This window comes from Neoarius graeffei, chromosome 7 (genome assembly GCF_027579695.1).
Source record: "Neoarius graeffei isolate fNeoGra1 chromosome 7, fNeoGra1.pri, whole genome shotgun sequence".
NCBI lineage: Eukaryota > Metazoa > Chordata > Actinopteri > Siluriformes > Ariidae > Neoarius > Neoarius graeffei.
The window spans coordinates 52,947,154-52,963,181 of record NC_083575.1 but is presented as its reverse complement, the minus strand read 5'-3'; the positions used below and the strand labels follow the sequence as shown (position 1 = coordinate 52,963,181).

The following is a 16,028-nucleotide window of genomic DNA, read 5'->3' as shown; positions in this document are numbered from 1 at the left end:
CATCTACTGCAGTGGAGGAGACATGACACGGGTTTGTCTGGGTGGAATCACTAATGTGTCTGTTTACACTCCCTGTGAAGGTACACTACCGTTCAAAAGTTTGGGGTCACCCAGACAATTTTGTGTTTTCCATGAAAAGTCACACTTTTATTTACCACCATAAGTTGTAAGATGAATAGAAAATATAGTCAAGACATTTTTCTGGCCGTTTTGAGCATTTAATCGACCCCACAAATGTGATGCTCCAGAAACTCAATCTGCTCAAAGGAAGGTCAGTTTTATAGCTTCTCTAAAGAGCTCAACTGTTTTCAGCTGTGCTAACATGATTGTACAAGGGTTTTCTAATCATCCATTAGCCTTCTGAGGCAATGAGCAAACACATTGTACCATTAGAACACTGGAGTGAGAGTTGCTGGAAATGGGCCTCTATACACCTATGGAGATATTGCACCAAAAACCAGACATTTGCAGCTAGAATAGTCATTTACCACATTAGCAATGTATAGAGTGGATTTCTGATTAGTTTAAAGTGATCTTCATTGAAAAGAACAGTGCTTTTCTTTCAAAAATAAGGACATTTCAAAGTGACCCCAAACTTTTGAACGGTAGTGTAGTTTAGCATGAAGTTGTACAAAATTGTCATTTACCATGTAAGGATTCACACTTCTGAAATGAAAAGGTCTTGAGACTGAACTAGAATTTTACAGATTATTTATTGAGGTCTCACAGATCATTACAGTGTTTCAAGGTTTGTTTAAAAAAAAAAAAAAAGCTGTGGAAAAGAGCGAAAGGAGTGAAGATGAAACAACTCACAGAAGATGACATGAAACAGGCTTCAGCGTCAGCTTTTATGTATAATTAAATTGTTAAACAAAAGCATTTTTCAGTCGTTTGTTTGCAACCACTTTTTTCCATTATTATTATTATTATTAGGCAGTTCTGCAGGAAAATGTCATTAACCCATTGGTTATCAAACTGGAATGCCAAGTTGCATCTCTACTTAGTAATTGTGAATTTTGTCAATTTATAAAATTCTAATCTACACTGGCTAAAAACAAAACAAAAAGTAACATGCCATTTCTTCTCCCTGCCTTTAGTTTTGATTACAGCACATACTCGCAGTGGCATTGTTTCAACAACCTTATGGACAGAAATGTTGTGATGTTGCAGAGTTGCATTATTATTATTATATTTAGGGCGGCACGGTGGTGTAGTGGTTAGCGCTGTCGCCTCACAGCAAGAAGGTCCTGGGTTCGAGCCCCGGGGCCGGCGAGGGCCTTTCTGTGTGGAGTTTGCATGTTCTCCCCGTGTCCGCGTGGGTTTCCTCCGGGTGCTCCGGTTTCCCCCACAGTCCAAAGACATGCAGGTTAGGTTAACTGGTGACTCTAAATTGACCGTAGGTGTGAATGTGAGTGTGAATGGTTGTCTGTGTCTATGTGTCAGCCCTGTGATGACCTGGCGACTTGTCCAGGGTGTACCCCGCCTTTCGCCCGTAGTCAGCTGGGATAGGCTCCAGCTTGCCTGCGACCCTGTAGAAGGATAAAGCGGCTAGAGATAATGAGATGAGATTATTATATTTATTTAATTACTACATCCATCATCTGTAACCACTTATCCTGTTCTACAGGGTCGCAGGCAAGCTGGAGCCTATCCCAGCTGACTATGGGTGAGAGGCGGGGTACACCCTGGACAAGTCGCCAGGTCATTGCAGGGCTGACACAGACGCACAACCATTCACACTCACGGTCAATTTAGAGCCACCAATTAGCCTAACCTGCATGTCTTTGAATTGTGGGGGAAACCGGAGCACCCGGAGGAAACCCACGCAGACACAGGGAGAACATGCAAACTCCACACAGAAAGGTCGGCCGCTGGACTCGAACCCAGAACCTTCTTTCTGTGAGGCGACACTGCTAACTACTACACCACCATATTATTTATACATACATCCACACATACAGAGATCTTGTCTTGATGACAGGAGAGTCAAACCACTCAAGTCCTTTCCAGCACATCCCAAAGACCCTGTGGTGGCCAATTCATATGTGAAAATGATTCATGCTTCCTGAACCACTCTTTCGAGGCCAACGGATAGCATCAACTAGCAATTAAGCTGCTACTGCGGGGCGACCTCTGCGTCAACAATGTACGTTGCACTCGTGTACCACATTGTACCTAGCGTTGAGGACCAGAGAGGCAGTCTGGTGGAGGCACAACACCAACTGGCTTTGGAACTGTGCAAGGCGTCTTGTTTTGAGGCGGGAGGAAGCCCTATGGCAATGGAGTGAATGCGACGGCAGCAGGCTTAAGTAGCTGGGAGCTGCTAGCAGGAGCTCTGCACACAGGCGGCTCACATTTGATGGTCGCAACTCTAAGCTGACCCCTGAACACCAGCTTGTTGAGGCAGCAATGCGAGTGTCCAGGCAGCCCTCTTTAAGGATAGCACTGCCTGCCCTGGAAAGGGAAGCCCCTAGAAAAGGCAGGGTAAAGAAAGTGTGCTCAGATCACACCTGGCTGGCTAACCGCGGTCAGCGGGACTTCACTTGAAGCGGTAGAAACTAAGATGAAGATAACTTGTGACATGGAATGTGCGCACTATGCTAGATGGAGACAACCGACCGGAACAAAGGACTGCGTTGATTGCAAGGGAACTGCAGCTGTTTGGCATTGAGACTGCCGCTCTCCAGGAAACATGTCTTGAGGCACATGATCCACTCCAAGAAGAGGACTACACCTTCTTCTGGGTTGGCAAGACTGCAGGGCCTAGAGAAGCTGGAGTTGCCTTTGCGGTTCACAACACAATTGCCAAGAAGCTGACATCACTTCCCACAGCGATCTCACCCAGGCTCATGTCCATGAGAGTGCCTATTGAGAAAGGGCAATACTTGACTCTGGTGAATGTGTATGCCCCCACGATGACTTACACTGATGAGGAGAAGGAGACCTTTTACCAAGAACTCACTCACGTAGTGCTCAAGGTCCCCAGAGAAGACAAGCTCCTAATACTAGGCAATTTCAACGCTCAAGTCGGGACGGACTGGGAAACTTACACGGACATCATTGGCAAGTTTGGCAAGAAGAAAAAGAACTCCAATGGGGAGCTCCTGCTGAACTTCTGTGCACAACAAGAGCTCAGCATTACCAACACATTTTTCTACCAGCCTGACAAGAACTACTTCACCTGGAAGCACCCACGCTCCGATCACTACCACTTGCTCGACTATGCCATCACGAGGAAGTCAGACTTGGCAGATGTACTATGCACAAAAGCAATGCGTGGACCAGTGTGTTCTACTGATCACTACCTTGTGAGGTGTCGACTCAGAATGAAGATCACTCTGCCTCGCAGAAAAACTCCTGCAAGTGCCAAGCCTAAGAAACTGAACATTAGCAAGCTGGCAGACACCGAGCACTGTCGAGAACGATAGATGCTGCATTGGAGAGTGTTCAGCTGGCTGGAGAGGAAGAGGTAGAGCAGCATTAGAAAGCCCTGAAGGAAGCGGTGTACTCTGCAAGCAAGGAAACTCTAGGCCATCCCCACAGAAAGACTCCTGATTGGTTCCGGGAGCATGGAAATGAAATTGAGAGGCTCCTAGAAGAGAAGAGGAGCAAGCATCTTCAGCATCGACAGGAGAACTCTGAGAGGAGCAAGAGTGCACTTGCTGAAATCAAGGCCAGGGTGCAGAGGGAAGTGAGAGCTCTTAAGAATGACTGGTGGCAGAGGAAAGCAGAGGAATTGCAGCATATGGCTGACAGCCATGATTATTGTGGACTGTTTGCCAGGTTGAAAGCCATCTATGGACCCAAGAGCAACGCTGTCACCCCAGTGAAGTCAGCAAATGGTAGTAAGCTGCTCACAAACCTTCAAGACATCAAGGCCAGATGGAAGGAGCACTTCAACAGCCTGCTAAACCAAGAAGGATCTGCACACCCAGATGCATGTCAGCAGCTGGAGAGGAAGCCCACAAGGAATGAGCTGTGTAGGGAAATCAGTATGGAGGAACTCAAGAAAGCTCTGAAGACAATGGCTAGTGGCAAAGCACCTGGTCTGGATGGTATTTCCTCAGATATCCTGAAAAATGGTGGTGAAAGGCTTTGTGAAGCTCTACTAGACCTGTTCAACAGACATCTACTCTCTGGTACTGTGCCCCAAGACTTTCGAGATGCTCTAATAGTCACCATCTACAAGAGAAAGGGCAACCGTGCAGAGTGCGGAAACCATTGGGGAATATCACTCCTGGCCATAGCTGGCAAAGTCCTTGCTAAGATGGTCTTAAACAGACTGAAAATCATTTCGGAAGAAGTTCTCCCTAAATGCCAGTGTGGATTCCGGGCTGGCCGATCCACTGCTGACATGATCTTCACTCTACGGCAGCTCCAAGAGAAGGCAGCAGAGCAGCACCAGCCCTTGTATGTGGTCTTTGTTGACTTCACAAAGGCATTTGACACTGTCGACCGCACAACCCTCTGGAAGGTCCTCGAAACCTATGGATGCCCTGACAAGCTTGTCAACATCATCAAGCAGCTCCATTATGGAATGAAGGCACAAGTCTCAGTCGGCGGTGAACCCAGTGATGCCTTTATGGTTAACCATGGCGTGAAACAAGGGTGTATACTGGCTCCAACTCTTTTTTTTTTTTTCCCCCCCTCTACCTCACAGCTGTGCTGGATACTATGAACGAAGGGCTCAACAAGGGCGTGTTCCTCCACACAAGAACAGATGGCAAACTGTTCAACCCTGCCTGGCTTCGTGCCCACACAAACACAGGAGATGTGCATCAGAGAACTGCTCTATCCTGATGATTTCCGCATTTGAAACATTGATCGAGTTCGAAGGAAAAATCGAAATGGCAAGCCACTTCAAATCCTGCCAGAATGTCCCAAAATGTGCCTCGAATGAGCTGGAATGCCGTTGGAATGAAAATATTCCGGGATATTCAAACTACATTCTAAGTATTCGAGCTGCATTCTCTTTGAATTCTTAGACGTTCGAAACATATTCGGCAGCTATCTCGGGAGCGTTCTGACTGCATTTGAGGTGAATTCGTACAGCATTCGAGGCACCTTCAGACCAGACTTCGGGTGGTATTCAGGCAGCATTTGAACCACACTCGTACAGCATTCAAAGTGCATTCTTAATATTCTTACTGCATTCTAGGTATTCCTACTGTATTCCAACTACATTTGAACTGCATTCAAAAGCTAATACACCTGGGACATGCAAGAATCATTCAAGGCGGGTTCTGGGTTCTGCCTGGTGAACAGCAGTGAACCAGCGCCTTCACTTTACATCATTACTATAGTACTACAATCAAATATTATTAGACATAACTAATCAATCTGCAGTAGTTTTAGATTATCTAAAACTAAGGAAAGATACTCATAATTGCTATCAAACTATACAATTATTATGTTTGCACGAGTCTATAGAGTAAGAAATTGTTAAAAAAAAAAAGTAGGATAAAGCCCCCTCTTTTTTTTTTTATTGGGGGGGGCAAAACACTTCTGGCTGAATACAACACATGAGCTTTGAGGGTTAGAGCTGTAATCTTGATATTTCAAATAGTCAGTTGTGTTACAAAATAATGAAATTGAAAATGTAAAAAAAAAAAAAAAGGGATATTAATCCTATCAGTATAATTTGCATCTTAAACAAGTAGAGTTCACCCTTTACAGATTTGCCTTGAACTTCCTTTGTGACAGACTGTAGTGCGATACGAGACGGTCTGCTTCTCTCCAGCCAGCAAGCAAAGCTCCATGGACAGTGCTAAAGAAAGATTTGTGAGTGGCCTCTCCAGCAAACAGCACCTGTAAGGGCTGAAGAAGAAAGCCAAGTTAGATCACTTATTCAAATACAAGTAATTAGTGACTTGCAAACTCATGAAAACAGATGTTTATACATTACAATTTTTACTCCGTTAAAGTTCACTCCATGACACAGTACAAATACATTGGTTATTGAAAAGAATGTTAAAATACAACACTTCAGGATTCAAATCAAAAGCAAAATCAGATAACCATGCCCCACTGTGTGATGTGAAGCAATGAAGACAGTGATACTGTAATATACCTCAGCTTTTGAGCCTGTCAGTGGAAGAGGCTCAGCGAGGTTATCGATATCTTGACCTGAGCAACCTTTTGCCACGTAAGAGTACGATCCGCAAGTGTAGGGATCATGGAACCACTGGGACCGTGTAAGCAGCTTTGGTGCCATTGTTGGATTTCCTGCAACATGACAGTAAATGATTAAAATTATTTGGGTTGTACAACCCTGATTCCAAAAAAGTTGGGACAAAGTACAAATTGTAAATAAAAACGGAATGCAATAATTTACAAATCTCAAAAACTGATATTGTATTCACAATAGAACATAGACAACATATCAAATGTCAAAAGTGAGACATTTTGAAATTTCATGCCAAATATTGCTCATTTGGAATTTTATGACAGCAACACATCTCAAAAAAGTTGGGACAAGGGCAATAAGAGGCTGGAAAAGTTAAAGGTACAAAAAAGGAACAGCTGGAGGACCAAATTGCAACTCATTAGGTCAATTGGCAATAGGTCATTAACATGACTGGGTATAAAAAGAGCATCTTGGAGTAGCAGCAGCTCTCAGAAGTAAAGATGGGAAGAGGATCACTAATCCCCCCAATTCTGCGCTGACAAATAGTGGAGCAATATCAGAAAGGAGTTTGACAGTGTAAAATTGCAGAGTTTGAACATATCATCATCTACAGTGCATAATATTAAAAGATTCAGAGAATCTGGAAGAATCTCTGTGCATAAGGGTCAAGGCCGGAAAACCATACTGGGTGCCCGTGATCTTCGGTCCCTTAGATGGCACTGCATCACATACAGGCGTGCTTCTGTATTGGAAATCACAAAATGGGCTCAGGAATATTTCCAGAGAACATTATCTGTGAACACAATTCACCGTGCCATCTGCCGTTGCCAGCTAAAACTCTGTAGTTCAAAGAAGAAGCTGTATCTAAACATGATCCAGAAGCGCAGACGTCTTCTCTGGGCCAAGGCTCATTTAAAATGGACTGTGGCAAAGTGGAAAACTGTTCTGTGGTCAGACGAATCAAAATTTGAAGTTCTTTATGGAAATCAGGGACGCCGTGTCATTTGGACTAAAGAGGAGAAGGACGACCCAAGTTGTTATCAGCGCTCAGTTCAGAAGCCTGCATCGCTGATGGTATGGGGTTGCATTAGTGCATGTGGCATGGGCAGCTTACACTAGAGCAATTCCAGCGTTATGGACGTGACGAACTCAAAATGGCAACAAATGACCCAGTGCATGTTTTATTGTCTCCCAGTATTTAAACAGGTGTTGTATATTTTAAGGCTGTACCATACTGGAGAAGTGATAGAACAAGAACAATTCCCATAGTACATCTAGGGCATGCCAGAAAATGCCAATAAAAGATGCGTTATGGATGTGACAGAAAAAGTATCACTTTTCTTGGGTGACTGTACATTTTTATCAAACTCTGTGAAATTGTAAACCTAATGTCGAAATGGAGATATCCATTTGATAGAGGGGTCCAAGGTGAATATTAAAAAATCTTTGTTTAAAATATTTTGTATTTCATGCAGAGTTTCGGAAGGAAAAGTCAGCGTTATGGATGTGACGCGTCTGAAATAGACACGGCATATGTTTAGAAAATCAGCAATTTAACCACCATAACCCTTTGAAAAACTCTCTAAATATCAGCTAAAACTATCAAAGTTCTTAAATAATATTTAGGATGGCTATTGTTTTGCTGTTTTGTGGATTTCAGCATACATTTCTGTGGCTTGTGGGAATAATATAGAATTGTACATGATCAAAGTTGATTTTAGCTTGGGTTTTACATTATAAGAAAGAAAGACTGACAGTGACATATTAGGTTGGTTACAAATTGGTTCAACTTATTCACATCTGTAAAATACAGGCCTAGGTGAGATCTCTGGGAGTGGGTTTGATGCATTACATGTTGCTTTATTTTTGCATGGTGAGGTTGACATTTACATGGAATTGCCCACATCTGGAAAGACACCATCAATGCTGAAAGGTATATCCAGGTTCTAGAGCAACATATGCTCCCATCCAGACGACGTCTCTTTCAGGGAAGACCTTGCATTTTCCAACATGACAATGCCAAACCACATACTGCATCAATTACAGCATCATGGCTGCGTAGAAGAAGGGTCCGGGTACTGAACTGGCCAGCCTGCAGTCCAGATCTTTCACCCATAGAAAACATTTGGTGCATCATAAAACGGAAGATATGACAAAAAAAGACCTAAGACAGTTGAGCAACTAGAATCCTACAGTAGACAAGAATGGGTTAACATTCCTATTCCTAAACTTGAGCAACTTGTCTCCTCAGTCCCCAGACGTTTACAGACTGTTGTAAAGAGAAAAGGGGATGTCTCACAGTGGTAAACATGGCCTTGTCCCAACTTTTTTGAGATGTGTTGTTGTCATGAAATTTAAAATCACCTAATTTTTCTCTTTAAATGATACATTTTCTCAGTTTAAACATTTGATATGTTATCTATGTTCTATTCTGAATAAAATATGGAATTTTGAAACTTCCACATCATTGTATTCCGTTTTTATTTACAATTTGTACTTTGTCCCAACTTTTTTGGAATCGGGGTTGTAGAAAAGACTGCTGAACTTAAAAAGAGTATCTGAATATACAGTATTTATACTACAACCCTGTTTAATTCTTGAATCTGAAAAATGGTCAGAAGTTATTGATTCAATTCATCACAGCAGCTCTGACAGTGGTGCCTGCTCTAACTCCATTCATATAGAATTAATGTGCCATTTTAATACAGTGTCTCTATAGTTACTCATTTTCACAGGCTTGTATGCCAGATTCTCCATGTAAAAATGTGTTGGCTTAACATGTGATTTTATCCAACAAAGACAAACATACTACGGATGGAATAATAATTGTGATGGGATAATACACGCACATCTGTGAGCACTTAAGACCGTTTCCCACAGTGGCCTACAAACATGGCCACCACAGACTACAACATCCTGCACGCACCTCACTGTTCACAGACTCCTGAATTCTGATTATGCACACCTTTTCACAATCACAGCACAAAAGGACTCACAGTTCACACCATCCTTGTGAAGCATCACTCACTCAGTGTTGTTGTATCTGACTTTACCAAGCCTTCAGTTTTCATAGTGCTATCTGGTTTGACCGTTTTGGACTTTGCCTCCGACATACCGATTGTGCCTTGCCTGACTACAGCCTGTTTTTGGACTTTGCTTCATGATTTGGATCAGTTTACCAGTGTGCTCTGAATAACTAACCATGCTGTATTGCTTTTACATCCACCTGTTGCTTGCTTACGTGACAAATTGGAGGATGTCTAACAAGACAGCGAGGCATTAAAGACCATACGGAACTGACAGAGCGCTAGTTTCCCATCTTCCAAGATGCTTTCAAACTGCCCCAGTCAAAGGCAACATCGATGCATCCTATTACAAAATCCGTGCAGCAATTCCTTCAAGCAATGGAAAAAAAAATTCAAAAAGATGGCAGACCAAACTTCACAGAAAAGTGATTTTGTATACAAATAAATTTTTGGACTTTTTTTGCTACTTCGTAACTCTGTTTTGTTACACGGCGTGCTGATGTCACATTACCATAAAACCAATCCTTAAAACATTTTTCAAAATGAGTGTTCTTGGATGCTTTCAGTCGAAAGTCCTACCTTATGAGACACCTGTCTATTACGGCAGAGTGGCAATAAGGCAGCAGCCTTTTGTTTCAAGCACAGCCATGATGAAGCTTTCTTTAAGAAAACAATTATTTCAACTTACACAATGTTTTCCCACCAAAGAAAAGTCTTCAAGACAGAGGACTTTGCTCTCAGATTTCTCAGTAATATGTTGCATTTTATTATTGTCATGAAAGAGGGGGAAAAGAGAAGTGAAGGAATAACTGTCTAACAGTTAAAAAAAAAAAACACCTCATAACGATGGATGGATGGATGGAATTTACCCAGGACGGGTATTTGAGGCGGGTCGTCTAGCTTAAGCTTGATTAGCGTTGTTACGCACGCCAGTGTTTCCCACAGAAATTTTGGAGACGGGGGGGGTGTGTGTGTGTGTGTGTTAAAATTGAGTGATATGTTAAATATTAAGTTATTACTGAAAAAATATTGATTAAAAAAAACAGACACTGAGAAATGGTCCTATAAACAACTTTACCAATATAAAAGATTACCAGGACTACAAAAATGCAGAATAGGCTTTACTTATCCAAATGCACCTGTTGGTTCTAAAGTTAAAGTGCAGAGAACCTCACAGCAGGGCGGCACGGTGGTGTAGTGGTTAGCGCTGTCGCCTCACAGCAAGAAGGTCCTGGGTTCGAGCCCCGGGGCCGGCGAGGGCCTTTCTGTGTGGAGTTTGCATGTTCTCCCCGTGTCCGCGTGGGTTTCCTCCGGGTGCTCCAGTTTCCCCCACAGTCCAAAGACATGCAGGTTAGGTTAACTGGTGACTCTAAATTGACCGTAGGTGTGAATGGTTGTCTGTGTCTATGTGTCAGCCCTGTGATGACCTGGCGACTTGTCCAGGGTGTACCCCGCCTTTCGCCCGTAGTCAGCTGGGATAGGCTCCAGCTTGCCTGCGACCCTGTAGAAGGATAAAGCGGCTAGAGATAATGAGATGAGATGAGAACCTCACAGCACAACATGAAGTTACCTTAAAATATAATATAAATGCCTCAGCTTTCATGTAAGAAAAAAAAAACTATTAATACTAATACTGTGTGCAGTCAGTCTCTCCTGAAGACTAAATTAAACAATAATTATAAACTAATAAAATAAATGGCTCAGGCTTCATAGAAGAAAAAAAACAATTGGAACAGAATCTCACAGTATGATGCTGAAGCTGCCTAAACAATGGAAAATAAAATACCATTTTGGCAAAAACGTTGGCATCCATTAATTTCTTGTATTAAGTAAAAAAATATGTTGCCAGATACTGCTGACGTTTTACAGCCCAAAATATGTTCAAAACCCGCCAAAATGCACTTAAAACCGCCCAAATTTGGCGGGAAAACGTGCAATCTGGCAACACAGGGGCAGTAATGGCTGCACTCTTGTCGAGGATGTAAACAAAGTTGACGCGGCAACGGACATACATGACATAGTGGATGTAATTTACATTCACAACTTTTTTTGCCGTCAGAAATATTTAATATTAAATTTTGTGACTCGACTGACAATAGCCGGCGGCATAACAAGCCATAGCCGGCGATTTGCCGCCGGTGACCGGCTACTTTTGAGACCGCTGTAACAGGAACTCATCTTGCTGAGACGCCACCATATTAAAGGGTGCAATTATTTCAATTTATTATTTCTTACTAGTATAAATAACCACAATTATTTTAGATTAAATCAACATGATTGTTTATATACATAGCATAATACTATATGCTGTCTTCTCACCACAAGTAACATGCCCAGTATATGACTGGTAGCGCTGAAATTCTGCGCAATTAATTTCCAACTCAAAAGGTTATTTTTGGCAGCACAGAAACAAATCTGAGGTTTGATTTTTGGACTATTGTGGACCTGAAAGTATACCTGGATTGTGAAACAGCCCCAGTAGACCCTGGGGATAGGCAGGAAGGGGTGAGCTTAAGGAGTTTTTTTTTTTTAAATTAAATAAATAAAACACACACTTCAAAATTCAAACCCACCTACATAAGTAAATATTTAGAGTCCTAATTTTGGAGGGGGAAGGAACAAACAATTAGTTTGACTGATCTTACCTAGTGAACATGAGCAGTCAGTGATAACTTTATAGTCCATCTCTGGACTGTGTGGCCCATTCAGAGCCCAGATTCAAACCCAGGAATGACTTGAAGAGGGCTATGGACAGGAGATCACCTTGCAAGTCAACAGAGCTGGAGCATTTGTGTAAGGAAGAGTGGAATAAAAACTGCCAAATCAAGAAGTGCTAATTTGCTAGACTCTTACCCAAAAAGAATGAATGCTATATTACAAGCAAAAGGTCCCCTCCAAAAAACATTTGTTTTTTCACATTACAGGTGGAAAACGTAAAAATAAATTCTAATATGATTTTATCTTGGTTTCAATTTTTACATCACTAAAGCCTGCCATTTTAGCATGGGTGTGAAGACGTTGTAGATGCACTGTATATTAAGTATAACCAGAGATGAATTCATCATTTTTAGTTACCTGTAAATTTGTGAAGGACCTGAGTCACCGTGCGCAGCACGTCCTCTTCAGGCAGAGTTTCCATATACTCAGACTCATGCCCAGCAATCCAACCACAAAGAACATGGCCATATCTGTGTCATTAGGAAGAGAAATTAAACCTTAACATACAACAATGTACCGAAACAGGATTGGACTGAATTCTGCTTACCTCTCTGTGGGTTTCAGTACAGTGAAGCAAGACAACTTCCTGATCCAGTCAGTCTTCATATCAGAAACCGGATTCTGAAGGTCATACTCGTCCTCCCATAGAAGGAAAATAACCTCACAATCTTTATCCCAGAAGGGCTGCTCGAATTCTAGGAATAGTTTATTATTGGTCCCAAAACCCAGTCTCTGGATGGAGTGCAACTTGTGTTGTGGGAAAGGAGGATTCAGAAGAGTGTTGTGGTGCTTCTTCATATAACCTTTACAGATGAACACAGCCAAAGAAAACATTAAATTCTTAGAGATAATAATAAACACTGCTAATATACATGAACTAATGAGAAACAGATATGAGATTATATAAAATGTACAAAGGAAACAAATGAGGGATGGTGTAGCCCACTAAACATACCCAGTGGGATGGTAACAATGACGTGATCTGCTTCAAAAGTCTCTCCGTTCACGCATTCAACTGTAACAGGACATGTTCCTTCTTTTGCGCTCGACCGGCTGCGGTCGTTATTCCAGTGAATACACTTAACTTGTTTATTAAATAAGACAATGTCCTTGGGCAGTTCAGTCATCATGTGTGTAATTAAGCCATCATATCCTCTGCAAAAAGGACACAAATCCATACATTAAATACAGAATTTAACCATATCCTCAGCTTCAGTTGTTAAGGTTTAGTATAAGCTGATAAAATGTGTGTAAGACAGGACGCGACTGTCCTTCACCAGCTCACACCCTGGGAAAGTGCAGTCCAGCCCTGGTAGGCACTTATACATGCCAAAGCTTCTAAGGTCCACATCATCCATCGTGGATGTCCCATTCACACCACACTCAAGCTTCATCAGTGTGCTGAACTGAGCCTGTCGGAGCTTTCTTGGCTCATCATCTTTCCATTCTTCTTTGCTGATCCGGAGAACCTCTGTTTTAAGAAACTCCCCCACACTAGATATGGGTGCTCTGTTATTGTTGTAGAACTCCTGGCACTTTTTAAGTAACATCAAGAAGACCTCCAGTGCAGGAGCCGACTCTTCAGCCTCAAGCTTCTTGCCAGAGCTGGTAAGCCAGGTAGAAAACAAAAGTGGTAAACTATCAACTTCTATAGACTGATTCTCCTCAGACAGGCTCTCATCATCAAGTAACTGGTACTGGGTGGCCAAGCGAAACACTGGGTTCTCTTGTGAGGGACCATGGATCCAGTTGGCACCAATTTCTAGAATTTTACCACCTGGAGAACAAAAGAAGGCAAAGATGTGACCTATCAAATTGCTTTATTGCTGTGATATTGATAAGATATTGCTTTAGAGTTGTATTGCTTAATATGAATTTAGTAAGGCAGGGGTTCTCAACCTTTTGCAACCTGGGCCCCACCAAAGCTGGTTCATTGCAGTTGGGGGCCCCTCTTCTCACCCCGCCCCCATCCCCCCCAAACACACTCACCCGCAGTGACGCCACCTGACCTACAGCACCTTATATCGACAGATAGATAGATAGATAGATAGATAGATAGATAGATAGATAGATAGATAGATAGCTCTGGGCTAGATTATTATTATTATTATTAGTAGTAGTAGTAGCAGCAGTAGTAGCATTATCCATAGTAGACTAGCAGTAAGAAAACAACAAAAACAACAAATTATTTGGGTAGAGCTGAAATGGGGAAAGCAAAAATACAGTGTGGGGTAGTAGTCTTTAAAAAGACTGTTTGGGTTTTGCGCTGTATCGATGGATTGATGATAGTAGAGTAGCGAGAGTCGGCACGAGTTAACTCGGCAAGAAACCAGACTAGTGTGTGTGTGGCAAGCACTCACACGGTGGCCACGGTATGCAGACTCACTCACGTGACGTTGCGTCATGTTCGCGTCACGGGCTTAAAATAACCTACACACAAGATTTTATGATAGATTGATGATAGATTTTATAATAGTATTGATTTGTATGTAATAGTCCAATGTCCTGCATTTTGACATGGGTAAATGTGTTGCATCTGCTTAGCTACTATAGCCTGTTAGCCCCAGATTTTTTTTTTCCTCCATACATGAAGCCTACTCGCGACCCCCCTGGAGTACCTCCGCCCCCCACCAGGGGGGCGCGCCCCCCCCGGTTGAGAACCACTGTAGTAAGGAATAACTAATCACTATGGATTAATTTTTTTCTCCTGTAACAGTACATTCTAAAGCGTTTTATAACAGCAATAAAGGATTAAAGAACATGGACTTTAATCAGTATCTAGTGCTGTTTAATGTTGTATAATGGCCATGAAGCAAGTTAGTGCCTGTTATCACTTCATGCGCTATAAACAGCCATCCCTTCACCAGCATCTCTTGTCAGAGCTATAAATTCTGTCTTGAAGACTGTCCCATATGCCGCTTTTCCACTACAAACGCGGCTGAGTCGGGCTGAGCCGTGCCGTGCTGAGTCGGGCTGAGCGGGGCTGTTGGAGTTGCATTTCGACTACAACCGCGCTGAACCGTGCTGGCTGGAAGTGGGTGGACACATTGGGTGGAGTTAGCGAAAGTGGGTGGACGTCAGGTGATGTCGTTAAGCAGCGCAAACAGTGACATCAGTGAGCTTTTAAGCGGTAGTCTCACGACCCGAATAGTAAACAATAAACATGGAGGACATGGAGTCGTTAGTGTTGCTGGTCTTGGTGCTGTGGCTTGTTGTCACCGACAACGCGGACAGATACTGGCAAGAGCGTATAGATGAGGCGAGGCGCATAAGGCTTCAGAAATTCTCGTAATTCGTAATTCTTCTCCTTCCGGGTTTGCGGTGTTTACAGATCCCAGTGCGCTCGCGGGGCGTGTGTGGGCATGTGAGGACACTCCTCCTCACCAATCAGTGCACAGGGGAGTGTCTGCTCACGCCCCCAGCCTCACTCGGCTCGGTTTGGCTCGCTTCAGCCCCACTCCAAAACGGTAAGAGTTTTAGGGGCTAAGCAGGGCTGAAGCGAGCTGAGTTGTGCTGGTTTTTGGTAGTCGAAACGCGAGCTGTGTCGGGCTGAAGTGAGCTGAAGTGAGCTGAAAAAGGGTAGTGGAAAAGGGCCAATAGAAGACTTTACAAACCCATACTACCTACAACTACTTCCATGAATAATAAATGTTTACTACAACATTTGCCACAATATATTCAGAACTCTCTAACTCGTACTAAACGCTCTGTTCACATCACCCCCATCCTTTCTGTCCTATAGAAATTTAAAGTCTGGTCACTTTCAAAGCCCTGCATAATCTTGCTCCAACCTACCTTAGAGAACTACCGACACCCCCTCTCGCTCCTGGCATCCACACGGCACCGGCGTTTTGGGTGCCCCAAAACGAAATCTTTTGAGAACGGGTTCCAGAGTGAAAAAAATCTGGCAACGGCGCCGTTGCGAAGTCATCTGGATGAGTAGAACGGATTTGTTTACGATGACGTCACAACCACATGACCGGCGGTGCTTCACGCCGGGTAGAAGTGTAACGAACTCGATGCGAGTTGTCAACAAATCCTATAACTTGGTTCATGAAACGCGCTTACAAAATATTTTCACTGTGAATATTTATTGTGTAATGGTGCAAAGTGAGAGAGAGAGAGAGAGAGAGAGAGAGAGAGAGAGAGAGAGAGTG

The 16,028-nt window shown here is 42.9% G+C and overlaps 1 protein-coding gene across 2 annotated transcripts in view; it reads right to left on the bottom strand.

Moving 5' to 3' along the window:
* Positions 1–1,764: 1,764 nt before the first annotated feature.
* Positions 1,765–16,028, bottom strand: part of paox (polyamine oxidase) — a 33,427-nt gene continuing 19,163 nt past the window's right edge. The window contains exons 2-7 of one of the 2 annotated variants that reach the window (XM_060925950.1): positions 13,159–13,648; positions 12,827–13,026; positions 12,419–12,674; positions 12,229–12,341; positions 6,071–6,225; positions 1,765–5,817 (exon numbers count right to left, since the gene is read on the bottom strand). In XM_060925950.1, the coding sequence (XP_060781933.1) occupies positions 5,671–5,817; positions 6,071–6,225; positions 12,229–12,341; positions 12,419–12,674; positions 12,827–13,026; positions 13,159–13,648 (1,361 nt within the window). In that variant the 3' untranslated portion in view covers positions 1,765–5,670. Of the gene's footprint in view, positions 5,818–6,070; positions 6,226–11,798; positions 11,899–12,228; positions 12,342–12,418; positions 12,675–12,826; positions 13,027–13,158; positions 13,649–16,028 lie in introns of those variants that run through there. The other variant, XM_060925951.1, reaches the window with a different exon arrangement.